We start from the raw sequence: 26,308 nt of genomic DNA, 5'->3' as shown, positions 1-26,308 counted from the left end.
CTGAAGTATGTTTGAAAAAAGCAATACAATACAAAAATTACTATGGAAAATCAATGGCTGTTTTGGCCCCCAATATTCTTCATTATATCTTTCTTTGTGTTTACCCAAAAAAAGAAACAACTGGAGGATGATTAATGATCACAATAATTTTGTTTTTAATAAAATCTGAATAGTTGCCAGTATTTTTGAACACTGTAACGTCCCCTTTTGGCAGATTATGGAGAGTCAGTGTATCTGAGCCATGAGCATCTGTAACAATAGAAAATACTAACAATTGTAATTGAATATTAGTACTACCTCGAAAAAATATAATTAATAAAATGACAAATACCAGTTTGCAATATTAAAGTCATAGTTTACCCAAATATGTCAATTATGTCATGGCTTACTCACCCTCCACTTGTTCTAAACCTGAGTTTCTTGCTTCTACTGAACACAAAAGAAGAATGTCGGAATAAAACAGCCATTGACTTCCATTGTATGTTTTGTTTCTACTATGGATGGCAATAGTTTCATTTTCAATCATTCTTCAGAATATCTTCAACAGAACAAACATCATTCAATTTAATTACCAAAAAAAATGTTGTGTTTTTTTCCACCATAAAAACTACAAATATTTTTTTAAATCTGTTCACAGACTCCGAGACTACAAATGTCATTGAGCCATTTTACAAAAGTGGTTATTATTCAATCCCAGTCATTTTGAGTTGCTCAAACTGAAAGAAAAAGTTATTAAGACGATTTTAAGGCGTTCCTCTTTTTTGTTGAATTTAACGTCAAAAACACAATGCAAGTAAAGAACACTAATGAAAAAAAAATAATTCAAAGGCTAGGGGGAGATATTCATACATCCAATATCACAGGAATACATTAAATGATATACAGATTTGTACAATACACATAGCTTTTTGATTTTTTTAGGGACTCAATATACAGTGCATCCAGAAAGTATTCATAGTGCTTCACTTTTTCCACATTTTTTATGTTACAGCCTTATTCCAAAGTCAATTAAATTAATTTATTTCCTTAAAATTCTACACACAATACCCCACAATGACAATGTAAAAAAAAGATTTTTTGAATTTGTTGAAAAATTACAGTAAATGTAATTTTTGTAAATGTACAGAAGTATTCGCAGTCTTTGCTCAGTACTTTGCTGATGCACCTTTGCCAGCAATTACAGCCTCAAGTATTTTTAAATATGATGCCACAAGCTTGACACACCTATCTTTGGGGTTTTTTGCCCATTCCTCTTTGCAGTATCTCTCAAGCTCTGTCAGGTTGGATTGGAAGTGACAGTGTACAGCCATTTTCAGATCTCTCCAGAGATGTTCAATAGGATTTAGGGGTGGGCTCTGGCTGGGCCACTCAAGGACATTAACAGAGTTGTTGTGAATCCGCTCAGTTGATATTTTGGCGGTGTGCTTTGGGTTATTGTCGTGCTGGAAGATGAACCGTTGCCCCAGTCTGAGGTCAAGAGCAATCTGAAGCAGTTTTTTTTATTCAGGATGTCTCTGTACATTGCTGCATTCATCTTTCCCTCTATCCTGACTAATCTTCCAGTTCCTGCTGTTAAAAACAACCCCACATCAAAATGTTGCTACCACCACGCTTCACTGTAGGTTTTAGCCTGGTGATGAGTGGTGTCTGCTTTTCTCCAAATGTAGCGCCTGGCATTCACTTCAAAGAGTTAAATTTTAGTCTCATCAGACCAGAGAATTTTGTTTCCCACTCTACCATACAGGCCTGATTGGTGGATTGCTGCACAGATGGCTGTCTCTTTGTCTTAATGCTTGGTTTGTACTTTGACATGCACTATCAACCCTGGGACCTTATATAGACAGGAGGATGCCTTTTCAAATCATGTCCAATCAACTGGATTTACCACAAGTGAACACCACTTAAGCTGCTGAAACATTTTAAGAATGTTCAGTGGAAACAGAATGTACCTGAGCTTAATTTAGAGCTTCACGCCAAAGGCTATGAATACTGATGTACATTTTTTCAGGTTTTTTACTTCTAATAAATTTGCAACAATTTAAAAAAAATCACATTGTCATTATGGGATTTTGTGTGTAGAATTTTGAGAAAATAAATAAATTCATTTTGGAATAAGACTGCAACATTAAAAAATGTGGAAAAAGCGAAACACTATGAATACTTTCCGGAAGCACTGTAATGCTTCACATCATTTTTTTTTTGCAATAAAACATGGAATTTTACCTGAAAATGTACATTTATGAATATGAAATTTGGTCATTAAAATAAAGTAATTACTAAAAAGTGTATGGGTCTTTTGTCTCTAGAGTTTAAAAAAATCCTAAAAGAATATTGTAATCAATACTGACAGCAATACTGTGAATTACATTTCACCAATAAAAAAGGACACATAAGAGCAATACCAAAGTAAATGAACAGCACTCTCTGGCCTTTGTTTGAAAAAGCTGCATATCACATCTATATCTATGTAAAATTTAGTTAAATAAAGTTTGGCAGGATATATTCTGTGCAGGAGTTTAAACAAAGACTTTTTAACCTTGTTTGTTAAGAGTGATTAGGCAGAAGCCAAACTTTTGTCCAAGCAACATCACTCATGAATTGATTTCAATATGCTATTGCATTTGGTTTTAATGCAACATCCTTCTGGAAAAGGGCTTTTATTAATCTCTTATTGTCCTTACAACTGTAGGAAAAGCATATTTTACATATCGGAGAGTCACTGGGTGAAAATTGTGATACAGGCTTTCCTCTTTCTTCAAAAAGAGAACAGGATCACAACAGGATCTATTAGGCTTGAGGAACATGAGCTTATATAGCCGGCTTTTATATTTTCATGAATGGTCTTCGCTTCCATTACAGACCAAAACTTAGAGAACATTAGAGTTCGGAGTCCTTCACTCCTTTCTGCATTTGAATGTTCAAAACACTTGCATTTGAATGGTAAAGCAGCATCTTTTGTTTACAAACAATCTGAGGTTTTCTTCTGTTAGCACTGCTCTCCTCAATCAGCTTAATTTATTCCATTACATTAGCACCTTTGCACTTTATTTCCAGATCTTCCATCACCAGATGAATATTTCTCTTTTTCTCTCTCTAATGGGAGGGCAGAGTTTCAGAGCGCTATCACTGTGTCTATGAGGTCACCACTATTATCAAGCTTTCTTTTCTTGGACAGAGCTTGGAAATTAACATTCCTGGCTTTTTTAAGCTGAGAACAAGTGTATAACGACAGAGCAGGGTACAAAATGATGTTTAGAATACCTAATAATTTCTCGTCGATTAAAAAGGACATTACTTCTGACACAGGAACCCACAGATAGTCTTATAGTTTCTGTTTTAGTTACATTCATGTTACATAATCAAAATGCTCCATTCCTTTTTCTTCAGCGCCAGATTTATGCATCAGAAACTAAAAGGCCACAAAGTCAGACCAATTGCACATTTTGGGGGGTTTCCTCTTTCCTCCCTGCTGGGTTCCTGTCATTACTCACTGATTGCTGTTTGCCCGAGCTGCAGTGTGAAATGGGCACTGACTCCTCCCTCGTGTGGTCATTCTTTTGTCCAATGATCAGCCTCAGTGAGAGGGAGAGTCCATCGAGACTAAGCAGGACGGTCAGGGAAGTCATTAGAGTCTTTCATGTTTATGACTTTATGAAGGAGACAGAGCAATAGTTTTAATTGGTGGCTCATGAGGAGGAGGAGAGAGGAATGTGAAATCTGACTAACAACTTGGGCAGGTTGTGTAAAACCTGCCCATTTATTTCTAAATTTGCATAAATATAAATTTGCATCATTTATAAATACATTTAAGTATTCTATTTAATTTTGTGCATAATTCAGTTTGTTTGAGGTCGCCACTTTATTTGCAAATCAAAATTTTAAGAAAAATTAATTCAGAGCCACTTCTGAAAGTAGAGCAAGGATTTACACTTGTAGTTTTGGCTATTTTGATTGATTTGATCTGGGAAAAAAGAGAAAATAATAGCTTTAGTCTTGATTTGCCGAGCTTTCATATTGCTAGGAAACTTGAAGATGCCGAGCCTAAAGGAATAAAGATAAGATCACGCACAGCCAAATTAGACAGGTTTTATGATGTTTATTGGTGGACTAAACATGCTCATTGCGCTTTTGCACTGCAAAAAATGCTTTTTTTTATTTTAAGGTTTTGTCTTGTTTTTGGTATAAATATCTACTAGTTCTTTAATCAAGAAGCATTTTCAAGACAAGTAAAAAATATTGTCTTGATTTGAGAAATAATGTGCCCAAATTAAGTGAATTTTTCCTTAAAACAAGCAAAATAATCTGCCATTGGGGTAAAAAAAAGTATCTTGTTTTCAATTTAAAATTTGCTTTAAGCAAACACAACAAAAACAAAAATCCCCCAATTTTGCCATAGTATTACTTTAATCAAGACAATAAGGTTTGCTTGTCCAGAAAATGCTTCATAATTTAAGAATATTTTGATATTCAGACTACAAACAAGAAAAAAAATCTAAGAAAAGCATTTTTGCTGTGTGTATTTTCCCCCACACTCCGGTTAAACCTATACAGTTCTTTCGCTTATCACTAAGCAGAATGAAAACTTCGATAACTATTATTTTCTTGCGTATTTAAAATATGCTTGTCAGACAAATGTTATTGCAGTTTATCTCTTCATTGTTCAAAAGTTTGAAGTTTGTCCACAAATTTTGTTTTGGAAAACATTGGGTATTTAATGGGCTTTTTATGATATACATGCTGAATGACACACTAGTATACTGTCCTACAAACTACTTAACTCTTTGTCAAGCTTTTAATTAAAACAAAAAAATATATATATTAAGGGAAAACCAAAGCAAGGGGAAAAATATTTTAAATGAACTTTTAAATTCAGAGACTATGTGTTGTTATTGGATTCACATTTTGGATAAAGCAACCAATAATTTATTGCAGAGTATAGGATAAATAATAATTCAAATTTGCCTTGTTTTAAAAATGTAAAGGTTTGAGGTACAGTGCTCAGCGTATATAAGTACACCCTCACAAATCTATCTTTTAAATTTATATTTTTAATATGAAGCTTTACAATATTATATTTGTGTATATACATTGGTCAGTACTAAAGCCAAATCTAGAGCTTATCTAACAATATAACTTACAATAACGGTCCAAAAACTAGTGCATCCAAATTTACATGTTAAAGAAAAATGTTAAATACAAATTTTTAAAAAAGTAAAGTTTTGTAGGTTGTAATTTATTTTTTTAATATTTTGCTTAAATTGAATTGTATTATCTTTTATTTTTTCAAACAATATGTTTGGTGACTAAAATATTATTTTAATAAACATATATGTTTTTTTTTTATAATTATATTTTATTGGGTTTTTCAAGAACAACCACAAAGAAACATACAAACACACACACACACACACACACACACAAACACACACAACACTTGGCACTGTCTCGGACAAATCCCATAAAGCAAATGACAACAGAAAATAAAATAAAGAAGTAAAATTAAATAATTAGATATGTAAAATAAGTAAATTAAGTCTCTGAAGAATCGTCAGAGGTTGAGTGGCTGATTTGCCCATCCCGATAGTTAAGAAATAAACCCCAAACACTGAAGAATTTTTCAAATAAATAAATATGTTTAATAAATCTGTTTTGTGTAAATGCACCAAAATGCATTGACTATATTAACTGAGAAATGGATAAAATATTCATTTTCAAAATGGGCCGTACTCACTTATACTGAGCACTGTATATGCTTTACATTTTGATGAAAAACAACACTTTATTTATAGCAAGATGGTTGTCTATTAAAAAGTATTTTCTTAAGGCATCGTTTTAAACAAACTAAGATAGATGCTCTAAAACAAACAAAAAAAAAGATGAAGGAAAAATATCATAGAGAAGTGAGGCAAGACTGATAATCTAAAAGGGGTGATACTAAAACGAAGAGCAGAGATAAAATATAAGCAGGAAAGAGAAACAGTAAAGGAGAAGAAAAGAAAATACTAGCAAGAAGCAGTTCTATGAAGCAGAAGAGAAGTGAAACCATTCATCATAATTTTGTACAGTAAGTCTTCAGTGTTTCACAGAACTTTCTATAATGACTGTAGCTGTTGGATTTCAGTCTATGCTCTAAATTTGTTAAACATAAACTGTTTCGGTGAACAGACAGTTGTTGGAAATGATACTAAAAATAGAAACCCAGAAACTCAGAGCTTTATAAAGTACTGACAGACCTAGATTGTAGGGGTGGGGCAGTCTGTGACTCAGCACCATGTGACTGTTGCTTCTTTTGTGTGTGTGTGTGTGTGTGTGTGTGTGTGTATGTGTGTGTGTGTGTGTGTGTGTGTGTGTGTGTGTGTGTGTGTGTGTGTGTGTGTGTGTGTGTGTGTGTGTGTGTGTGAGAGAGAGAGAGAGAGAGAGAGAGTCTTTGGTGTGTGTGCGTACGTGTGTGTTATGTCCATTTCCAGTCCTTGTGTAGGTGTATGGGGCGGGCCTGAATGGAGTTCCCAAAGCTAAGGTTTCCGTCAGGAATGTCCTGCCTTCAGGAAACGAAACCACCTGATCATTCACCTAATGGCCATATAAATCAGTCCAAGGGGGTTTAAATGAGAGGTTTAACAAGTGCAAACACATTTCCTCCAGCATAAAATAAGTAGCCATAACTGATTATCTGATTAGTTTTTAACTATGATATAATAATTATCATGGAAAGACACCCAAAGAGCCTATACCTTTTAATAAGAAAAAACAAAATCGGATAGATAGATAAATAGATGGATATGTATTATATCTATATGTAGGCTATTACATTTTTTTAAATACATGTATGTTATTTTAATGTAGTTTTTTAAATACTTTGGCACTAAATTTATTATTTAAAAATAGATAGATAGATAGATAGATAGATAGATAGATAGATATATAGATAGATAGATAGATAGATAGATAGATAGATAGATAGATAGATAGATAGATAGATAGATAGATAGATAGATAGATAGATAGATAGATAGATAGATAATTTGTAGTGGATTATTGATCCATGAGTATGGATTATTATATAGGAACATCAACATCATTCTCTCTCTCTCTCCCTCCCTCCCTCTCTACCTGCCCGACGTCACTCCTCCTCCAGTATTGTCACCCCAGACAGGCACTGTGAGCGGGTAAATACTTCCTCAAACACGCTGCTCTGCTCATTCTGCTGAATCTGCTCTCAACTTAAAACAGCACTGCACTGCACGAGCTATTGAAACCTCGCGGACTCTGAAGCTGGTAAGTTTTATATTTACAACTTTTCCACTTTTAGCGGGGTTTGTAGGTGTTTGTATCAATCCGCCCATCGGTCGCGTAGAGACATACATGTAAAACTTGAAGCGTCCACGTTGTCCTCCAGCGACCAATAGATTTTGTCGCATTTTCGATGTTTTGCCTGCGAATCCAGCGACACACTTTTTCAACAAATCCATTACTGAAACAATTCGAGACACACTCGGTAACTAGAGATTAGATACCATTTATTTGGACAGGAAGTCCTTTAAATGTTTGATATGTGTGTTCACATTCAAATTTAAGGGAAGAAAAGAAACTAAATACATTGTTTCACTTTATTCGACTAAGTTAACGCTTTTCAGATACGCGGAAGCAGCAGCAACAGCAGCTGTACTTGGCGACATGTTTCAGAGAATACACTGCCATAAAGTTATGTAAACACATACAGAAAGACCAGACCGACAACTCCTTCCCGCTCCTGATCCTCCATACTGTAAAATGTACATGTTTTTTACGTGAATACATTTTTTTTAACGTCAAAGTGAGTGTTGACCCACTGTACCGTCTTGTTTTTCAAGTTCTGAGATTAAGAGATATAAACAAACTAGTCTTGACGTAAATATATTTTTCACATGATACGATATGAAAAGTGGTTGATAAACTGAGTTGGATGTGCGTGGTTTCCATAGTTACTGAGACTAATGGAATCATATTCATTCCCATCTAAAACCATACGCATAAAATAGGCCTATTATAGCTTGAAATAATTTCTAAAACAGCTTGACCTGTTTTTCGAAAGCATTATCTGTCATTACAAAAGGAGCAGACTACACAATTATCTCTGTTACAATATTTACCCAAGCATCCACCATCTCTCAATCCAGTCTTCAAAACAGAGCATGAGAGATATCTGTTGGCTGGATGTAAGATGTGGTGGTTATTGTTCTTGCTGTGTTTGTTTTTAATATTTTCACAACTAAGAACTTGCATATTTACAAGGCATATACTCAGTATGAAGGGAACATTTGCAAGCTGTTGAGTGATGCACTTATGGTGGGGTTTTAAGCCCAGGTAATAATAATTGCATTTTTTTGCGATAGCATTCATTGTTTTATAGTTGTTTCATATTTAAGATTATACATGCACCAAAATTGGACTAGACACTGATAATTAGTGGCCCAGAACTATGAAGCCACATATTAAATTAACTCCATAATGCAAGCTTATTAGTTTTGATGGTTTATGCATAATGTTGATAAAGCTGATGATTTTTTATGATTGCCAAGAAATGACATATACAAGGAAGTATGCCAAATTTAGAAACTCTTGTTATTAGCAAAACTGGTGACTGGTGGAAGGAAATACAAGCTGGAAAAGAATGTTGATGTCTGATGTCTGGATGAAATTGTAAATATAACAAAATAAAGGTAAATCTGATTAAAAATTGAAAGCTCTCTCATTCTCCATAGACAGGAACAGTCTTTAAACAGTCAAGGTCCAGAAAAGGAACCAAAAATATTTTCAAAACATTTCATGTGACTGTAATCATGCAACCTGTAATAATGCTAAGCAAGGCAATGCTTTTGGTTCCTTTTCTGGACTCTGAATGTCTCATGACCATTCCTGTTCATGAAGGATGAGGGAATTCTGGGATTGGATGGACGTGAGAGTGAATAATAAATAACATCATTTTTAGTTTTTAGGTGAACTAACATTTTTAGAAGCATCTGATCATATCGATATGTATACGTTTGCACAAACTCAGCAACTCCCTGGCATCTTGTCGACATACAGTATGAGGTAATTAATATTACATGGTTATGATAGCTTTATTATATCTGGGGGCGACACTGTGGCTCAGTTGTCAGCACTATCACCTCACAGCAAGAAGGTCACTGGTTCAAGTCCTGGGTCATTTGGCATTTCTATGTGGAGTTTGCATGTTCTCCCCGTCTTTGCGTGGGTTTTCTCCAGGTGCTCCGGTTTCCCCCACTGTCCATAGATATGCTCTATAGGTGAATTGAATAAATTAAATTGGCCATAGTGTATAAGAGTGGATGTATGAATGAGTGTGTAATGGATGTTTCTCAGTACTGGGTTGCAGCTACTTTTATATAGTACATCCACTATATAAAAAAATTAAGATAAGTTGATGGTTCATTCTGCTGTGGCAACACTTGTTCAATAAAGGGACTAAGCTTAAGCAAAATGAATGAATGAACTTTATATCTGGCTCTATGGTTGTACTTTTGAATCAGTCTTCTTTCTATTCATGACATATTTATATTACCGTACAGACATTATCTTGAATATTGTACGAGCAAGCATCCAATTCACGTGTTCTTGAATGTTAGAGATCATTTTGATTAAATGTTCTGAGTGCTTCATATATAAAAATGATATTGATGATACAAAACTAACTAAAAATATACTAATATTGTCACTGTTCTTTAAAAAACATTGGCTCAATACCAGTATGGTTACTGCTATATTGCGCATATTAGAGCTGCACAATATTGGAGAAATCTGACGTTGTAATATTTTTCTTGCTGCAATATATACGGTGAGATAAAAATTATTTCACCAGAGGATTTGAACAGCTCTATTTAGAAAGAGTATGTTTATTTAGATCGACTGGGATGATTAAGTCTTTTTCTATGCAGTGCATCTGCATAAATTATAATAAATTGCTTGCAAAAATAAAAGAATAAACAGTGTTTTTTAATTTTCATGGGAGTCTAGCAACCTTCCAGTACGAAGCTGAAATAACATGGTCATCCCTGTATAAATAGTTTGAAAATTTTCATTTAATAATATCTTTATCTTTTAATCTTTAATGAACAATCTAAATGTGTCATGTGACAATTTCAGATTGTGATATTGATGTCGGAGCAATATATTGTTCAGACCTAATGCATAGCCTACTAACATATAATGCATTGAATCTGAGTTCCTTTTTATTGCTGCCTAGTGCCTACCCTATACATTGCACCATTTTCTTACCAACCACAGTCTTAGACATTTTAAATATTTCCCTTTTAAACTTGCATGCAAAAGCAAAAAGTTGCACCATCCTGTTTGTTCTTTCCTCTTTCAAACGTGATGTGATTAACATTAAGCAAGAGCTCCAGTAGTCTGTCTCTTTTATTGTCCTGTATAATAAATGTATTTACGTCACCAGTATCTAGTGTAAGTCTTCAACCTGTGTGATGAATCGGATCAACACATTGGGCTCAGTCTGACAGCACATGTTAGTAAAGGTCTTAATCAACAACATGCACCTCCAATTAATTATTTATCTCCCAAACTGCAGGGGAGAAGAAAGCAGCGATGATAGCACACCGACACATTGTCAGTCAACAACTGTGTTGTCTCTGCAGCACACATGGCTCTTTTACAAACACCATTAGTAGAATTCAAACCCACCACCATACTCTTTGTCTTGACTTTTTTTTCTAGTCCTATTGCCTTCGGCGAGCACAAAGTGTTTTGTAAAGAGCCTCAGAGCGCAACCCCCAACTGTATTGTTTTTTTTTTTGTTTTTTTTGTTCCATAGGTCTGTCATTACTCATTTTGCATCGACTTTGAAGGCAGATAAACAAAAGGTCTGTTGCGTACTTTTATGGTAGCGAACGCACAGACTGCTCTCTGTTAGTCTTGGATTAATGAAGCTTTTGTGAAGTGTGCGCAAGGCAGAAATGGACACCGCTGACAGCTCAGCTTCACCTTTAGGTCAACATGCCAACATACACACACACACACACACACACACACACACACACACACACACACACACACACAAATACTTCTGTGTGCCCAAAATCCTTTTCTAAAACATTGCAGCTCAGCGGATTCCAGTCCTAATATTGCACACACATTTGATAGCAAACTGGCAGTCGCACAGAGAGCCCTGTTTCAGAGAGGAATTGGCTTTTCCACACTAACCTTGACCAACCATTGTGTGTGTGAGTGTGTTATAGGCCAGAGCGAGAGAAAGACAGAGGCATAGGGTCTCTTGTTTCTTAGCCTAAGGGAAGAGAGGGGTGAGAAATCAATGCCACACTAAAACGAATGTCACATGGCACTCAGCACTCATTTGACCTTGAAGGCACTGATCTCTCGCTCTTCATGTTTCTCTCCCGCACTCTCATGCACACAAACACTTCCTTGATGTGTGTTATTTTAACCCAATAACCCTGTGACGTGTGTAAAGAAGAAATGGTTTTTCTTGGTCTAATGTAACCCTCAAACAATGACATTTTTGTTCTCAAATCCACCGATTGGTAACTGATTAAACTCACCTGCAGACATTTACATTTCATTCGAGATCTCGATAACAGCAAAATGAGGAAGGTACATTTTTAATCGGTTTTTGTTCTTGTTTGTGGCCCAAAAATTGGAATTACTATTAAAGTGAACACTGTTTGCTTATTGATGGATGTAATTAACCTTTAAAATGATGTTTATGGTGTTAATGGTTTTAACCATTTAGGTATAAGATTCTGACGGTATGATTACCTTGGATATAAATATCACAGTATCAAGATATTGAGATTACTGCTCTACAATATCTTGTTTTTAAATGTTTAAGTAAAAAACAAAACCTTTTTTCCCCTTTGTATACAATATGAAACGTTTCAGGCTAAATAATGCAAATGAATTATTGACTTCTGCTGTTTTCATTTTTTTTAAAAACATTGTTTTTTTTTTATTTAAAACAGCATTTTTAGAGATCTTTTCTGCTGGAGCTACTGTTGCCCTAAATATTTTTAAAAATGTAAATAAAAAATCTTACTCATCCTTTAGGAACGGTATTGCTGAAAAGTTTGACAGTTTTAAAACCTTGACTTTTCTGAACCGCAGACTACCTTAAACATGGTTATCGTCCCATGGGTATCACCAACAGAAGGCAAAAAACTTGGGTTTGGGTTTGGCTCTGTTCTGGAATGTCAGATTTACTTTTGATAACCTAATCCTGATTAGATGGACTAGATAAAGAAATGTCCTTTTGCTTGGGGAAACTTTTTGTTTTTCTAAAAAAAAAAAAAAACTTTTATTTGATGATTTCTAAAGGACAAAGTGACATATAATGCAATAATTTTGTATTTTAACACATATTAAAATTTAAAACAGTCTATGCAATAATATTTTACAATAATACATTTTAGAGACCTAGAAAAAAAAGAAGAACAAACTGTGTATTAAATATAAAAACATCTCTTAATAAATTCAAACTTCTTAGATTGGTATTCATTCATTTTCTTTTCAGCTTAGTCCCTTTATTAATCTGGGGTTGCCACAGCGGAATGAATGCCCTTTTAGCTGCAACCCATCTCTGGGAAATCAGATTGGTATTTATTCATTATTAATAATTTACTGTATGTTTAGTTTTTGTAAATTCTCCTGCAAATTTTGCTCTTTCTATGTTTTACATTAACATGGCATATTATGAAAGTGAAATGGTTTGCAAACCTTTTTCATCGACTTCAAACAAAGGATTTTGCATTGCTTAACTGTATTATGAGGACTGCTATGCACAGAGGGGGATTTGGGGAGACTGGGAGATTATTTTGCGTCATGTTAGCAAAGTACAAACATCAGCATGGTGCCATACTGTGCTCAGATGAACTCTGCACATAATTCCAAGAAAATGCACACTCCTATGCACTTCTATGTGCAAAATTAAACAAAAATGACTTGTTTGTTCAGTGCATTGCAGGATGCAAGTTCATAAGAGCACTATTCACTGTATATGTCACGCTGCTGACGTATAACCTGGTTTGGCATGTGCTTTGTTTCAAGTAAGACTTGGTACCCATTTTTTGAGCTTTGAACTATGGGGGTTCAGAGAGCTTTCAGATTTCACCCAAAATATTTTAATATTTATTTCAAAGATAAACAAGGTCTCTGGGTCTGCAATGACATGGGGGTGAGAAATTATTAATGACAGAATTTACATCTCTTTGATATTTTACTGTACCGTCCAGGCCAACAGGTTTTCCAATCTTTTCTGAAACATATCTATCTCTCATATATCTTTGAAGGTTCTTTTCACCACTTCTTTCTTTTCACTTCGTGGCGCATTCAGTCCCCATACATTCATTCCACATTACAGCATCACCAGGCTGATTTTCCAACATAACCTGTTTATTTATATTGTTCTGTACTTAAAGTGACAGTCTACCATTTCTAATGCATATTATGCAAGCAAGTTCATTACTACACAGCTGAGACCTACAGTCATGATGCAGTACAAAGTCATTTTTCGTGCTATTTTAGGGTATATAGCAGCTGCTTTATCAAAAGGCACATAGCGTATTTACAATAAAATGTATATTTTCAACACACTAATAGACAAGATAGAATGCTCCTGTTTTTGTCAGTGAGAGGGGTTTTGGGGGTAACACTTTAGTTTATGTACAAATGCCCATAATTAACTACTGGCTTATTACCTAACATACACAAATCCTATGATTAAGATACATAAATTACATATTAAGATACATAAACTCAACTATTGCATAATTACTGTAATAAGCAGCAAACTCTTGAGCTAAAAGTCATAGTTAATGTATTTTAAAAGCGAAAATTTAACCCTACACTGTAAAATGCTAGGTTCCACACAATTCCATGTTGTCCCAGCACAAATTGATTAAGTTAACTTAATGGCTTTTGCAGATTTGAGAGGATTGAACATAAAGCAATTCATTTGTTTCCAAAAAAACTTAAGAACTGATTTTTCAACAAGTAGTTTGAATAAGCACAAAAAGTCATTTTCAGAGTGTAAAAGTGTAATTTTTCTTGTCAGATGTGCTATTTAAAGTCATTTTTATCACATGAAGATCCTCTAGTAATTCATGGCATGCTGCATTCATGCTTCAGAGTTAAGTTTCACTTTCAGACGTATGTGCTTTCTTTTTTTAAAGTGGAATGTCTTTTTATATTCAAATGCCTTCTTCCAGCAGTTTTAGTAATTATTCGTTAGTTTAAACCTGGTCTCCGTTTGATTAGTTTTATAGTGATAATCTGAAATATATGTGTATGTTTCCAGCTTGAGCAAGAGCAGTTTGCAGACTGTGTAGGAAGTTCAGAAAAAAAGGCGAGCAGAGCAGCTGTCTGGTGCAGGATAGAGAACAGAGAGAGTCTCTTGTACAGGGCCAGCACTACATACTGTAATTCTCACCAATTACTTCTACACAAACACCCGCACACAGAGGAAAAAGATCCCAGAACAGGCTCCGCCTGTGTGAGCTGAGGCTATCACACTGAAAGAAATCCAAATGTGTTCAATAGATAAAAACAGAGAAACTTTTAGAATGAGGGGATTATTAAATGAGTCAATTATTCAAGCTTACAATCTATAAGGAGTTTCGAAAGCAGAATCTGCTAAAGTATGTTTAACTCTGTCTCACTCAATGAATATATAAATATGCAAAGTTGTAAAAGTCTATATTTTGTGTGTGTAAATGAGTATGTGGTGGGCATAGTGAGCACAATGAAAAAGAACTTTGCATTACTGATGAGCTTTGTCATTTTGCTATTGGCTGGCAAAACAGAAAGTTCTGCCCTTAAGCCACCATTGTTTTGTTTGACAGGTCTGACTGCTTGAACAAGCAAGGCAGTCTTGCGTGTGTCAATGTTTTTGTAGTTGAACTAGAACTCAAAGTCATTGTGGTGTCAAAAGGGTAGTTCACCCCAAAAATAAAAACTAAATTATTCAATCTTCATATGTTCCAAGCCAGTTTAAAATGCTTCTTTTTAACTCAAAAGATATACTGAATAATGCTGGGATTAAAATAAACATTTATTCATTCATTCATTCATTCATTTTCTTTTTAACTTAGTCCCTTTATTAATCTGGGGTTGCCACAGTGGAATGAACAGGCAATTTATCCATGCTTTACGCAGCGGGTGCCCTTTCAGCTGCAACTTATCACTGGGAAACATCCACACACACATAAACACACCCATTCACCCACATACACTGCAGACAATTTAGCCTGTATACCTAATTTACCTATACCAAATATTTTTGGACCGGACACCTGGAGGAAACCCACGCGAACACAGGAAGAACATGCAAACTCCACACAGAAATGCCAACTTACCCCGCAGGGACTCGAACCAATAGTACTATGAATGTTTGCAAATTCTAAACACGATTCATAAATACACAAATCCAATTCATAAATTCAAAATACGATTAAAAAATACACAAATCCAATTCATAAATTTAAAACATGATTCATAAATACACAAATTCTATTCGTTAGTTCAAAACACAGTTCGTAAATACACAAATCCAATTTGTAAATTCAAAACACGATTCACAAATAAACAAATCCCAATCATAAATTCAAGACCCAATTCAAAAATACACAAATCCAATTAAAATTTAAAACATGATTCATAAATACACAAATCCCATTCATAAGTTCAAAACACAATTCTTAAACTTACAAATCAGATTCAGAAATTCAGAACACAATTCAAAATACACTAATGCTATTCGGAAATACAAAACATGATTCATAAATATGGGTGACACGTTGGCTCAGTGGTGAGTACTGTCACCCCGCAGCAAGAAAGTTGCTGCCTGGGTCAGTTGGCATTGCTGTGTGGAGTTTGCATGTTCTCCCTGTGTTGCGTGGGTTTTCTCTGGGTGCTCCGGTTTCCCCACAGTCCAAAGACATGCACTATAGGTTAATTGAAAATGCTAAATTGCCCGTTGTGTATGTGTGTGCATGAGTGTGTATTAATGGATCAGCGCAAAATGTGTGGGCCCCCCTACAAGGATTATTGATGGGGGCTCCATGTGAAGAGCGGGTGGAGGGTGAATGGGGCATAGAGGGGGTTGGCGGTTCATTCCACAGTGGCGACCCCTGATGAATTAAGGAACTAACCTGAAGGAAAAAAATTGAATGAAAAATTAAAAAATGCACAATTCCAATTCGCAAATTAAAAACACAATTCATAAATGCTCACATCCAGTTCATTTTGTGAAAATATTTTTATGATTTTTACTTGTGAATCCCGAATTGTGTGTTGTATCTATGAATTGTGTATTGAATTCACAAATTGGAATTTGTAAATGTGAATTGCTGTGCATGTATGAATTTTATTTTGTAAATGCATTATTTTTGAGACTGATCTGGCTCCATAGTTTATTAATAAGTAGAGATCTTTGCACAAAAACAAATTTCCAGCTGATCAGAATCCAACCTGCATTAAAGACCACAGGCATTTATTCCAGGGGTGCACAAACTTGGTCCTGGAGGGCTATAGTCCTGCAGGGTTTAGCTCCAATCCCTATTAGACATACCTGAACCAGCTGAGCTCTTCCTAGGCGTACTACAAGCTTCAACTTAGTGTGTTGACGTAAGTTAAACTCTGCGGGACATCAGCCCTCCAGAACCACAATTTTTAAAGTAAGGCATGTCCCCAAACCCCACCCCTAAAACTGAAACCCTCATTGGGGTATGAGCAAATCAAACTAATATGTATGGATGATATTCTACAAATGAATACAAATTAGCCACCAAATCAAAAACTTACAACTCGCCATGAGAGTTGCATCAAAGCTTGTTTTAATTCAGTATTTTGCAGTGAATTGCAATGGGAGCTTACAAATCAACAATGCTACAAATCAAAACAACTGAATCGCTAGAGCCATGTGCGGCTTTGGATGCTAATTTATGATGATATTTCCTGGTGTGACTGTGAACATGTCTGAAATGTTTCTTTGCCCTTTTTATGTTTAATTTCAGCTCAATGAAGCATCCTGTATTTTTATCACAATATGTTACTTCATTTGTTTAGCATAGAAGCATGGTGGTTACTAGCTTTAACAGCATAAGAGTTAGAAGTTATTAATACACCTCTACTAACTCATACCAGTGGGATCTGTGTTAATTAAGCAGCAACCGGTCTGGGTGTGAGGGAGCTGACCTCTCTTGACAGATTAATGGACCGCAGAGGGAACCAAGCTACTGAAAGACACACATACACACACACACACACACACACACACACAGACACACACACAGACACACACACACACACACATACACACACATTGTCTATTGAGACTGGCACATTCATTCATTTCCCATTAATGACGCAGACCCAATGAAAATGTACACACAAAACATGAATTACAGACATGATGGAATGGACTAGATTAGTACAGCTGTCAGTCAAGTACATGAATAGCAAAAGAGTCTGGATTTTTAGCAACTCGGTGCTTTCTTTCTTCCCTCCCCCTTTCTCCATTTTCCTCATTTTCTCTCCATCCCCTCCCAAGCTGCATGGGCTCATTTTTTCCACTCTCTCCAGGGAACATTTTTTCTGTAGTCATATGCCTTTTGAGTGTAAGAGGTTTATGTTTGACTGAGTGAGGGTTTCATTAGCTGATATTAATGCATTTTTGTTGCACACTGTGTGTGGTCCTAGATTATTTTTGATCTTTTTCACTCTCTCTCTTTTATACATGATTTTGAGGGAGTACATAACACATCATCACTATGAAGAGTGATAACATTGCCAGATTTTTTTCTCTTGTGTGGGTGTTTTTAAAGCTGGTTCCAATTAACTCAATTTACCATTTTATGATGATATAATTCATGGAGTATTATATAATTTGTGGAGCGAGGCTCTTTTTCAACCTTCAGGATTGATCTAAATCTACGCAGTATAATGACTTAACAGTATGTGAGAGATTGGTTCAATTGCATTAAGTTTCAGGGCTTGTCATTTTAAATCTTTTAGACACCACATGTTTTTGTGAGCATAAGATTATAACACATTACCCATGAAACATGTTTTACCAACGAAACCTTTTGTGTTTTAGTGTGTGTTGCAACTACGCATACTTAAAAAAATGATCATCATAAGCTTAAAGTGTGAATGAAATGGAATAGGGCTGCTGCACAATATGTCAGTTCAGCATCAATATTGCAAAGTGATCATTCACAATAGACACATCACAGGATATATGCAATGTTGAGTTTGTATTATAATTCTTCATCATGACTTTGCATTCATTACATTGCATGTGTTTTTAATGCTTGCAATTGTGTAATGGTTTTTAAAAGCATTCAAACATAAGAAATTCTACAATTTGTGACTTTAACAACGATTAATTTTATTAAGTTATTTTTATTTTGATCATTCAGTTATTTTACTTAAACACTGTTAGACTCAGGAAATGAAAACACTTTTCTTTTAATTGTATATTCTTCTTGATTGTGTCTATAGATTGTATGAAAATACTCAAAACGTGCAAATACAGAAACGCACTGCAAATAGTAGAGGTGTACACACACTGGTCTCAGTTCAATTTGATGTCTCGGTGCGTCACGGTGCATTAACAATGCTTTCCATACACTTTCCAATTATATTTTACTTCACAGCAGAACAATTCTTGTATTAAAAATTCTAAATATATTTATATTTATATATTATTTCTAATACAAATTTATCCTTTAATACAAAAATCAGATTAATGAAATGTACATTTAAAAACTCAAGTACATGCACAGAACAACATGAGCATTTATTGCAAATAAACAAATGTAAATATTCCGCTCGCTTTCTGAGCATTTTCAAATGATTTTATATTGGTCATGCACTCAACAGAATAATGTTGCAGGATACCAAAATTTTGACTTAGATATAATACCTAAATTAAATATCATGAAACTCATACAGATTGTCAGCAATTCAGCTGAGCTGTTGTAACATAAATTAAACAGTTGCAGCTTTGTTTAAAAAAATTATAGGCAAAAGTCACATAGTTTTTTTTTTTCTGTCGGGTTCTTAAAGAACCTGTAGATGTTGTTTGGTCCTCACTGTTCATGACACAGCGATCCTGTCATATTCATGTATAATTACATATTTCTGTGTTAATATAGGGGTGTATTTGTTAAAAAGATAAACATTTATGTTGTTCTTCTGACAAGATATTATCATAGCATCCTATAGCTTTAGATGATGTTTACAGACCTCCACTTACATTTTTGTCATGTGGTGTGACTGTCCGAGTTAAGTGTCACCATACTGATAATGAATATATCTCAGCATATCACATTTGTTGTGACATGATTTACACACAATCTCATAAAAAATAGGTTCGCACAAAAAAATAAAAATCTGATTGCAAATATTTATGGTGAAGTCACCATAAGAGTGTACATTTTCATTTTACATCAAATAAAATTTGTCACAACATACAGTTTGACAAATGTTAGACTTAGATGCAACAAATTGGTAAAAAAAAAAAAAAATATATATATATATAATTTATAATTACAATATATAATACAATATATATGTAATATATAATACAAAATCTAAAATGGAAATTAAAGGGTCAGTACTACACAGCTTAATCTATGGATGCCAAATTTTTAAAGTAAAAATAATAATTCAGGCTTATGTTATTTTTTTCGCAATATATTTGAATATGTTTAGCATTTTTATGCATGTATGATATTTTTATATCTTTAAAAATTAAAACATTAACTTCATAACATATTTTCAACATTCATTGTTTTTTCATCTTAGTCCCTTTATTTATCAGGGGTTCCCACAGAACCGCCAACTTATTCAGCATATGCAGATGCCCTTCATCAGCAGACCATCATTCTCAAAGCTGATTTTTTTGCATTTGGCACAACGGCACCGCAGTACGATCCTTCGCCGTCAGGCCCACGGTCAGCGTGCTCGACTTGAGTAAAGTTTGGGGGCCGAGAGGAGAGGAGATGTTACCTCACGCCAGCAGGTCAAAGGGCCACACAGAGACAGAGAGAGAGACAAAGAGAGAGAGAGAGAGACAGAGAGAGAATGAGCAAGAGAGTGAGCGAGAGAGAGAGAGAGAGAGAGAGAGAGAGAGAGAGACAGAGAGAGAGAGAAATGGAGCTTACTTTTATTTTCTCCATAACAGTGAAACAGGGCTTTTGCTCTAACATTTTAAGTAGTTGGAGTGTTTTAATTACTCGCTCCCCTCCCTCGTCATAGTAAGCTACTGCAATGTACCGCATATGCAGTAAAAGACATCAGTACGTAATAACCGTTTATGATCTATTTCTAAACCGGTACCAAATCGTCCACGTCTGCATCACAGTGCACCAAAGAAACAAATAATTTTGACACCCTTAGCAAATAGCACGTACATTTCCACTGCAGAATCAACCCAATTGATCTAACATTACAATTTTTTTCCAAATAAAGATACAAAGTCATCTGGTAAAATTGTATTCATATCGCAATATTTATCGCAAAATAAAAAAATATACCAATGCTAGATTTTTTCAATATCGTGCAGCCCTACAATGGGAGTTGTGTTGTGTTTGGGATTTTCCCTTTTTCAGCAGTTCTCTATCAGTAATTGAATATGTTTGATCTTTATGGATTACTTTTTGTTGGTTTTGTGTGGGTAACAGGTTGTCCAGCATTTACACCAGTAAAATGATGTCATGTTTAAAAGGCAACAGATTAAATATGATTATAATGAAACGAAAATATAACAAAGCACATGACGTTCACAGATTATTTATTAAAATATACTCTGTAATACTGAGAGTAGCATCTTTACTTAGATGTTGTTGTTGTAGGAGGTTTTTGGTTCTGGTTGCCCTTTCTGCAGTTGTAAACATATCAAAGTCACTGAATGACAGTCTAAATAGTCTCATCACTTTGTAGGCCCATATCTGCTGGCCTAAAACTGGCAGATCAGCAAATGGTTACATCTTGATTAGTCTCTCAGTGCTCCATCATTGCTGGTGTTAGAAATGGTCCCACTTCAGCTGCTCTACATTTCATCTCTCAATGATCATCAGTCATGAGAACAGATGCAGATACAGTAGCTGGCTGTGCTTTAAGTGTGGCTATGTCACTTTCCATTGTCACAAATAAATATAACATTACTACATTTTAATAATCTGTAGGTTGTTTGACATGAAATCCATAAACAACCTTGGACTGTTCAAAATGTTGATCTTTGTTTAAGCATTGCTTGACCAAAGCAATTTTGATCTAACTAAATGCTATAATTTTTGCAAATCAACTGTGTTTTCCAATGATAAGCTTAATAACCTAGAAACATGTTTGTTAACAAACAATTTTTTTCAAGTAAATTGTGATCATGTTAGGGCTGTAGGAATCACATAAAACAAGTTCACAAAATAATGCACGAATGTTGCAGAAAAAACAAGTCTCTGTTTGTCTTAGCTATAATGGCTTTCCTTGTGTAATGTGACAGAATAAATATGTACAGAATGCACTTCTGCAGTTTGTGATCGTCATTGTGTCTGCAGTGTGCATTTGAACACTTAATACCAGTGATTAAATTGTGAAACCAAATAAAGGTATGCAGTTGGCCGATTTTGACACAGAATCCCGTCAAAGCTCTGTGAGCTATTGTGTTCACAGTAAGACCAGCAGGAATCTGGTCCTACCCGAGTTGCTCTGATTGGAAAATGATTTGGCTATTTGACAAATAATTCTTTATTTAATTTTACTATTGCACTTATTGGGAAAACAAAACTAGCTGGTCAGCTGCAGAGAGTGATGCAAGCAGTTTTGCAAGATTTGACTTTTCACAATATAGGAAGTTGAAGCAATAATACTGACACATAAGAAAGTTTTGAGGGGGCTTATGAAAAGCCTTTTTGTGATCAAAGTAAATTATTATTTTCCACAAAATGCATTACATTTTCAAATGTTGTTAATTATTAATAACATTTTAATGTTAACAAAGATGCATGAATTTACACACATTTCATAATTTACCCATACCCCCTGTATATGAGGAAGTATGAACTTATCCCTTATTATAGCTTGCTTCTCTTATTTTCTCATGTATCTGTATCACATGTCTCATTTTATTATTTTCTAGTACCAAAAAGCTCTCTTATTTCTCTGTCTATCTCATAATAATAATAATAATAATGTGTTTTTGTCAAAGCAAGTAATGCCTCTGCATTTAAGATAAAAAGCACTTTGTGTAGTTGAGAAATTTCTGCCGACTTCTGATCATCATCCATTTGTTATGCACACAGTGATCTCTCACCATGGCTCCGTTCCTGCGGATTGCCTTCAATGAATTTAACCTGGGAGAACTTCCTCCGATGACAGAGCAACCGTTCTGTGCCATCAAGATGAAGGAATCGCTCAGCACAGGTCAGTCAGGCTTTCAGACACAACATTAAGCGGTCTCTCCAGGATTCTGTGAGTCCAGTAGTTCTTGACATAAAAAAGGACATTTCTACAAGAATTTTGTAAATAGAACAATTTTCAGTATTAACTAGTGATGTACTGTACCTATTATTAACATATTGGCTGTTTATGAGTACTTAGAAATTACCTTTATGAATGATCTTATTCTACATCTCCAATCCTAGCCAACACCTAAACCCAACTACCTTAGCAACTATTAATAAGCAATAAATTAGGAGTTTATTGAGTTAAAAGTGTTAGTTAATGGTTTGTTAATAGTGAGAATTTTTTAAGCAAAACAGGAGTTTTTGCAAATAATGCCATAAATTGTAAAAAAAAAAAAGCTGTCACAACAGCATTTTAGATGGCAAGTATATATTAAAAAGTCACTGCAAAATCCTGAAGGTACCAATAAAGCTTCCTACAAGTGACAGTTGACATTATGAGATTATCTAAATGTAGACTAGAATGTAGACAGAAATGGCCTAAGTTCTTCTGTTTGTTCACCAGAGCGGGGGAAAACACTGGTCCAGAGGAAGCCCACCATGTACCCTGCGTGGAAATCCACATTTGATGCACACATCTATGAGGGTCGTGTCATACAGGTGGTTCTGATGAAAACAGCAGAGGAGGCTCTGTCCGAGGCCACTGTTGGAGTCTCCGTCATTGCTGAACGCTGTAAAAAAGGCAACGGGCATGCAGAGTTCTGGGTGGACCTGCAGCCCTCGGGGAAGGTGATGATGTCCGTCCAGTTTTTTGTGGAGGATACAGACCTAGGTGGGTACATGCAAGAGCACAAACATTTGTTTAAATGTTTGGATTCTGAGAAGATTATTTAATTTTATTTTATAGAAAACACTTTTTTTTTTTGTACAATGGTGCATTTGTTCAACAATATGGTAAAACAGCAATATACCTCATACCTGCCAACTCTCCTCTTTTTCCCGGGAGTCTCCCATATTTCAGACCCATTTCCAGCCATCCTCCCGTTTTGTTATTTCTGCTGAAAACTTTCATTTTCACCCCGATCCTTAGCTTTTTGATACAGTCTGTAAAACCCCCGGGCCAACTTTTGTATATTATCCAATCACAGCGGCTGCCCGAAACCCTGTCCATAGCACAGTACTAACACCACAGTAATAACCCGCTTCTCAATGTTATTCAGACAAACACACACCACATCCCACAATGCCTAGTATTATTTTGACTTCTGCCGGTATCTAATTTTCTTGTTGCGATTAATTGCTGAAGCTTTTATCACATTATACAGTATGTTATTATCAAGATTTGGACCTAAGCTACAAAAATACTTGAACAGATATAATAACCAAAAATACTTAGTGTACTACTTTATTAAACATGTTCAAAGTAAATAAATGTCTTAAATTAAACATGATGCAAAGTAATAGATCTAGCACTTCAACAGTGAGAAAACCATGTAAACGTTATATATTTTAACTATATTAGTTTTTAACTCCATTCATTTAATTGATTTTTACTTTTAATTTATATTCATTATTAGGCAGCAGATAAAATAAAGTACATCAACTCAGATAAATAAATGCTTTTGTATTTGTTTTTACATTGACTTTAATTCAACTGATGTTAACTAATGTTACCTTTTAAAACCTCTAAAATATTATTCACAGAATTTGCAGTGTTGTTTGTCAAATGAAGATATGATAATGTTGATGTTTGAAAAATAATGTCCTACTTCCAGCATTTGGTGCTGTGATGGAAAAACTACTGGCAATACAACAATCTGAATGTTCATGAAAAGACACTGTAAAAGTTTAAATAATAAACAATTATTCACTGTATGTTGAAGTGCTTGCAATTCTAATATTGCCTATGTTTTTTATCAGGATACATTGAATTACTGAACATCATCATATGTTTGCTATTATTACAATATATAAAAAATGTGAGAACATATTTGTAATATAAATGTAATTAAATTCTTTGATGGCAAGGCTCAGCATGTTCTTTCAAAAGTCATTCAGATATGCAGATTTGGCATTCAAAAAAGAAACTGTGATCATTTTTTCTTTTCACAGAATTGTTGAATAAATGTAAAATAAATAAAAAACAGCATTTATTTGAAACCGAAATTACAGAACTAACATTGTAAAACTCTTTGCTATTGCTTTTGTTCAATGTAATATACCCTTACCTAAAAAGTACTGACCCCAAATCTCTCCTGAATGTTGTTTATATCCATCTATTTTAGAAGTAGATGAATTAAACAGTGAACCAAATAATCTAATCTAAATGAAGCTCTGCCTCAGATTAGCTAAAACTAACATTTTCAAAACCTTCATTTAAATCTTTACAGGCCCTATATGTAGCATGTCTTCCTTTTGCTTCTCTATTTTCGACTTGGGTTTTTCTCTGTTTCTTTATATTCAGTCTAAGCTTTTTCCATGATCTCACCACCCTCATATACTAGCTCAGATCTGTCAACTGGTATCTGTCTTTGCTTACTCATGCTGTCTTAGTCATATTTTCATGCTGGTATTTTGTGTCATCTTTCTTTTGACGTTATATCATATGCCCTTTTTATACCTCACAATATGCTACTGGTTGTTACTGTACTGTCAGAACAGATATACATTGTCCCAGCGATCTAATGATTAGTCTTTTAACCCCAGCAATAACTGATGTCAAAGATTGTGACATGCTTTCTGTGACAGAGGGCAAACCATCAATCTCAGCCTATGAGTTTTGTTTAGCTTTGCTGGTAAAACACTGCAGGAAATGAGCTGATAATATCTATAAAAAGGCTGAAGGAACTGTAAACCTAATGTTAATATGAACCACATATAATAAATGTATTTCATCGCACAAAGCCATTGAAGTCAAATTTTTTGCATAAGTTATATGATCATTGTTAGTTTATGCTAACTCACAGTGCATTAACTAATGGTAGCGAGCGTGAATTAGCATTTTAATAATGCATTAGTAAATGTTGAACTATGATGAATAAAAGTACAGGTATTGTTCCTTATTAGATCATGTTAATAATTACATTAACTAACGTTAGCTGCTGAAACATTATTGTAAATACTGTTATAAATAAGTTTTTTTTTAATTTTCCATAATTTGCACATATGGTTTTGCTGCAAAGCACGATGCTATTTAGCAGAGTGGAAACTCCACATTGTGTTCTGTTTTACTTTATTTAATCTTTATTTATTATTTTACTGTGTAATCTCACAAATATGGGGTTTTTAATAGACAGGTTTATATTAAAATTTTTTTAAATAAAGCTGAAATTGAAATTATGACAAAAAAGTCAGCGCTATGGGGAAAAAAGTTTGTTTTTATTTTGTGAAAGAAAAGAAGCTATAGTAAGTAGATTTTTAAACTTGGTGAAATTTTGTTAAAGTATTGTGTTCTTATTTTCAATATATATATATATATATATATATATATATATATATATATATATATATATATATATATATATATATATATTTCAAAAACTTTATTTTAACCTGCTTTACAGACTCAAAGGCCTCAATGACTGCAAAAGATGACGACGGTATCCTCACGATAAACAGAAGGAGAGGAGCCATCAAACAGGCCAAGGTTCACTTTATCAAGAACCACGAGTTCACAGCCACCTTCTTCAAACAGCCCACCTTCTGTTCCGTCTGCAGGGAGTTTGTGTGGTTAGTACAATAAATAAATGAATGAATGAACAAATATGATTATCTCACCATGATCAACTCATGTCTAAAAATTGTGTGCATACACTAACAGCAAAACAGAGCTATGCAACAACAAGATGTTTAGAAGAAATTTGCCATCATTTGTT

At 34.5% G+C, this 26,308-nt stretch overlaps 1 protein-coding gene across 1 annotated transcript in view; it reads left to right on the top strand.

Moving 5' to 3' along the window:
* The first annotated feature begins 7,196 nt into the window (after window positions 1-7,196).
* The window catches only part of prkcdb (protein kinase C, delta b), a 39,407-nt gene continuing 20,295 nt past the window's right edge, over window positions 7,197-26,308 (top strand). Inside the window, exons 1-4 of the mRNA NM_001365237.1 lie at window positions 7,197-7,275; window positions 22,332-22,452; window positions 22,999-23,265; window positions 25,997-26,162. Of these exons, the coding sequence (NP_001352166.1) occupies window positions 22,344-22,452; window positions 22,999-23,265; window positions 25,997-26,162 (542 nt within the window). The 5' untranslated portion in view covers window positions 7,197-7,275; window positions 22,332-22,343. The remainder of the gene's footprint in view (window positions 7,276-22,331; window positions 22,453-22,998; window positions 23,266-25,996; window positions 26,163-26,308) is intronic.

The sequence above is a fragment of the Danio rerio genome, chromosome 11 (assembly GCF_049306965.1).
Source record: "Danio rerio strain Tuebingen ecotype United States chromosome 11, GRCz12tu, whole genome shotgun sequence".
In the NCBI taxonomy this organism is placed as follows: domain Eukaryota; kingdom Metazoa; phylum Chordata; class Actinopteri; order Cypriniformes; family Danionidae; genus Danio; species Danio rerio.
The sequence above is the reverse complement of the archived record's forward strand: the minus strand, read 5'-3'. Positions and strand labels throughout refer to the sequence as shown.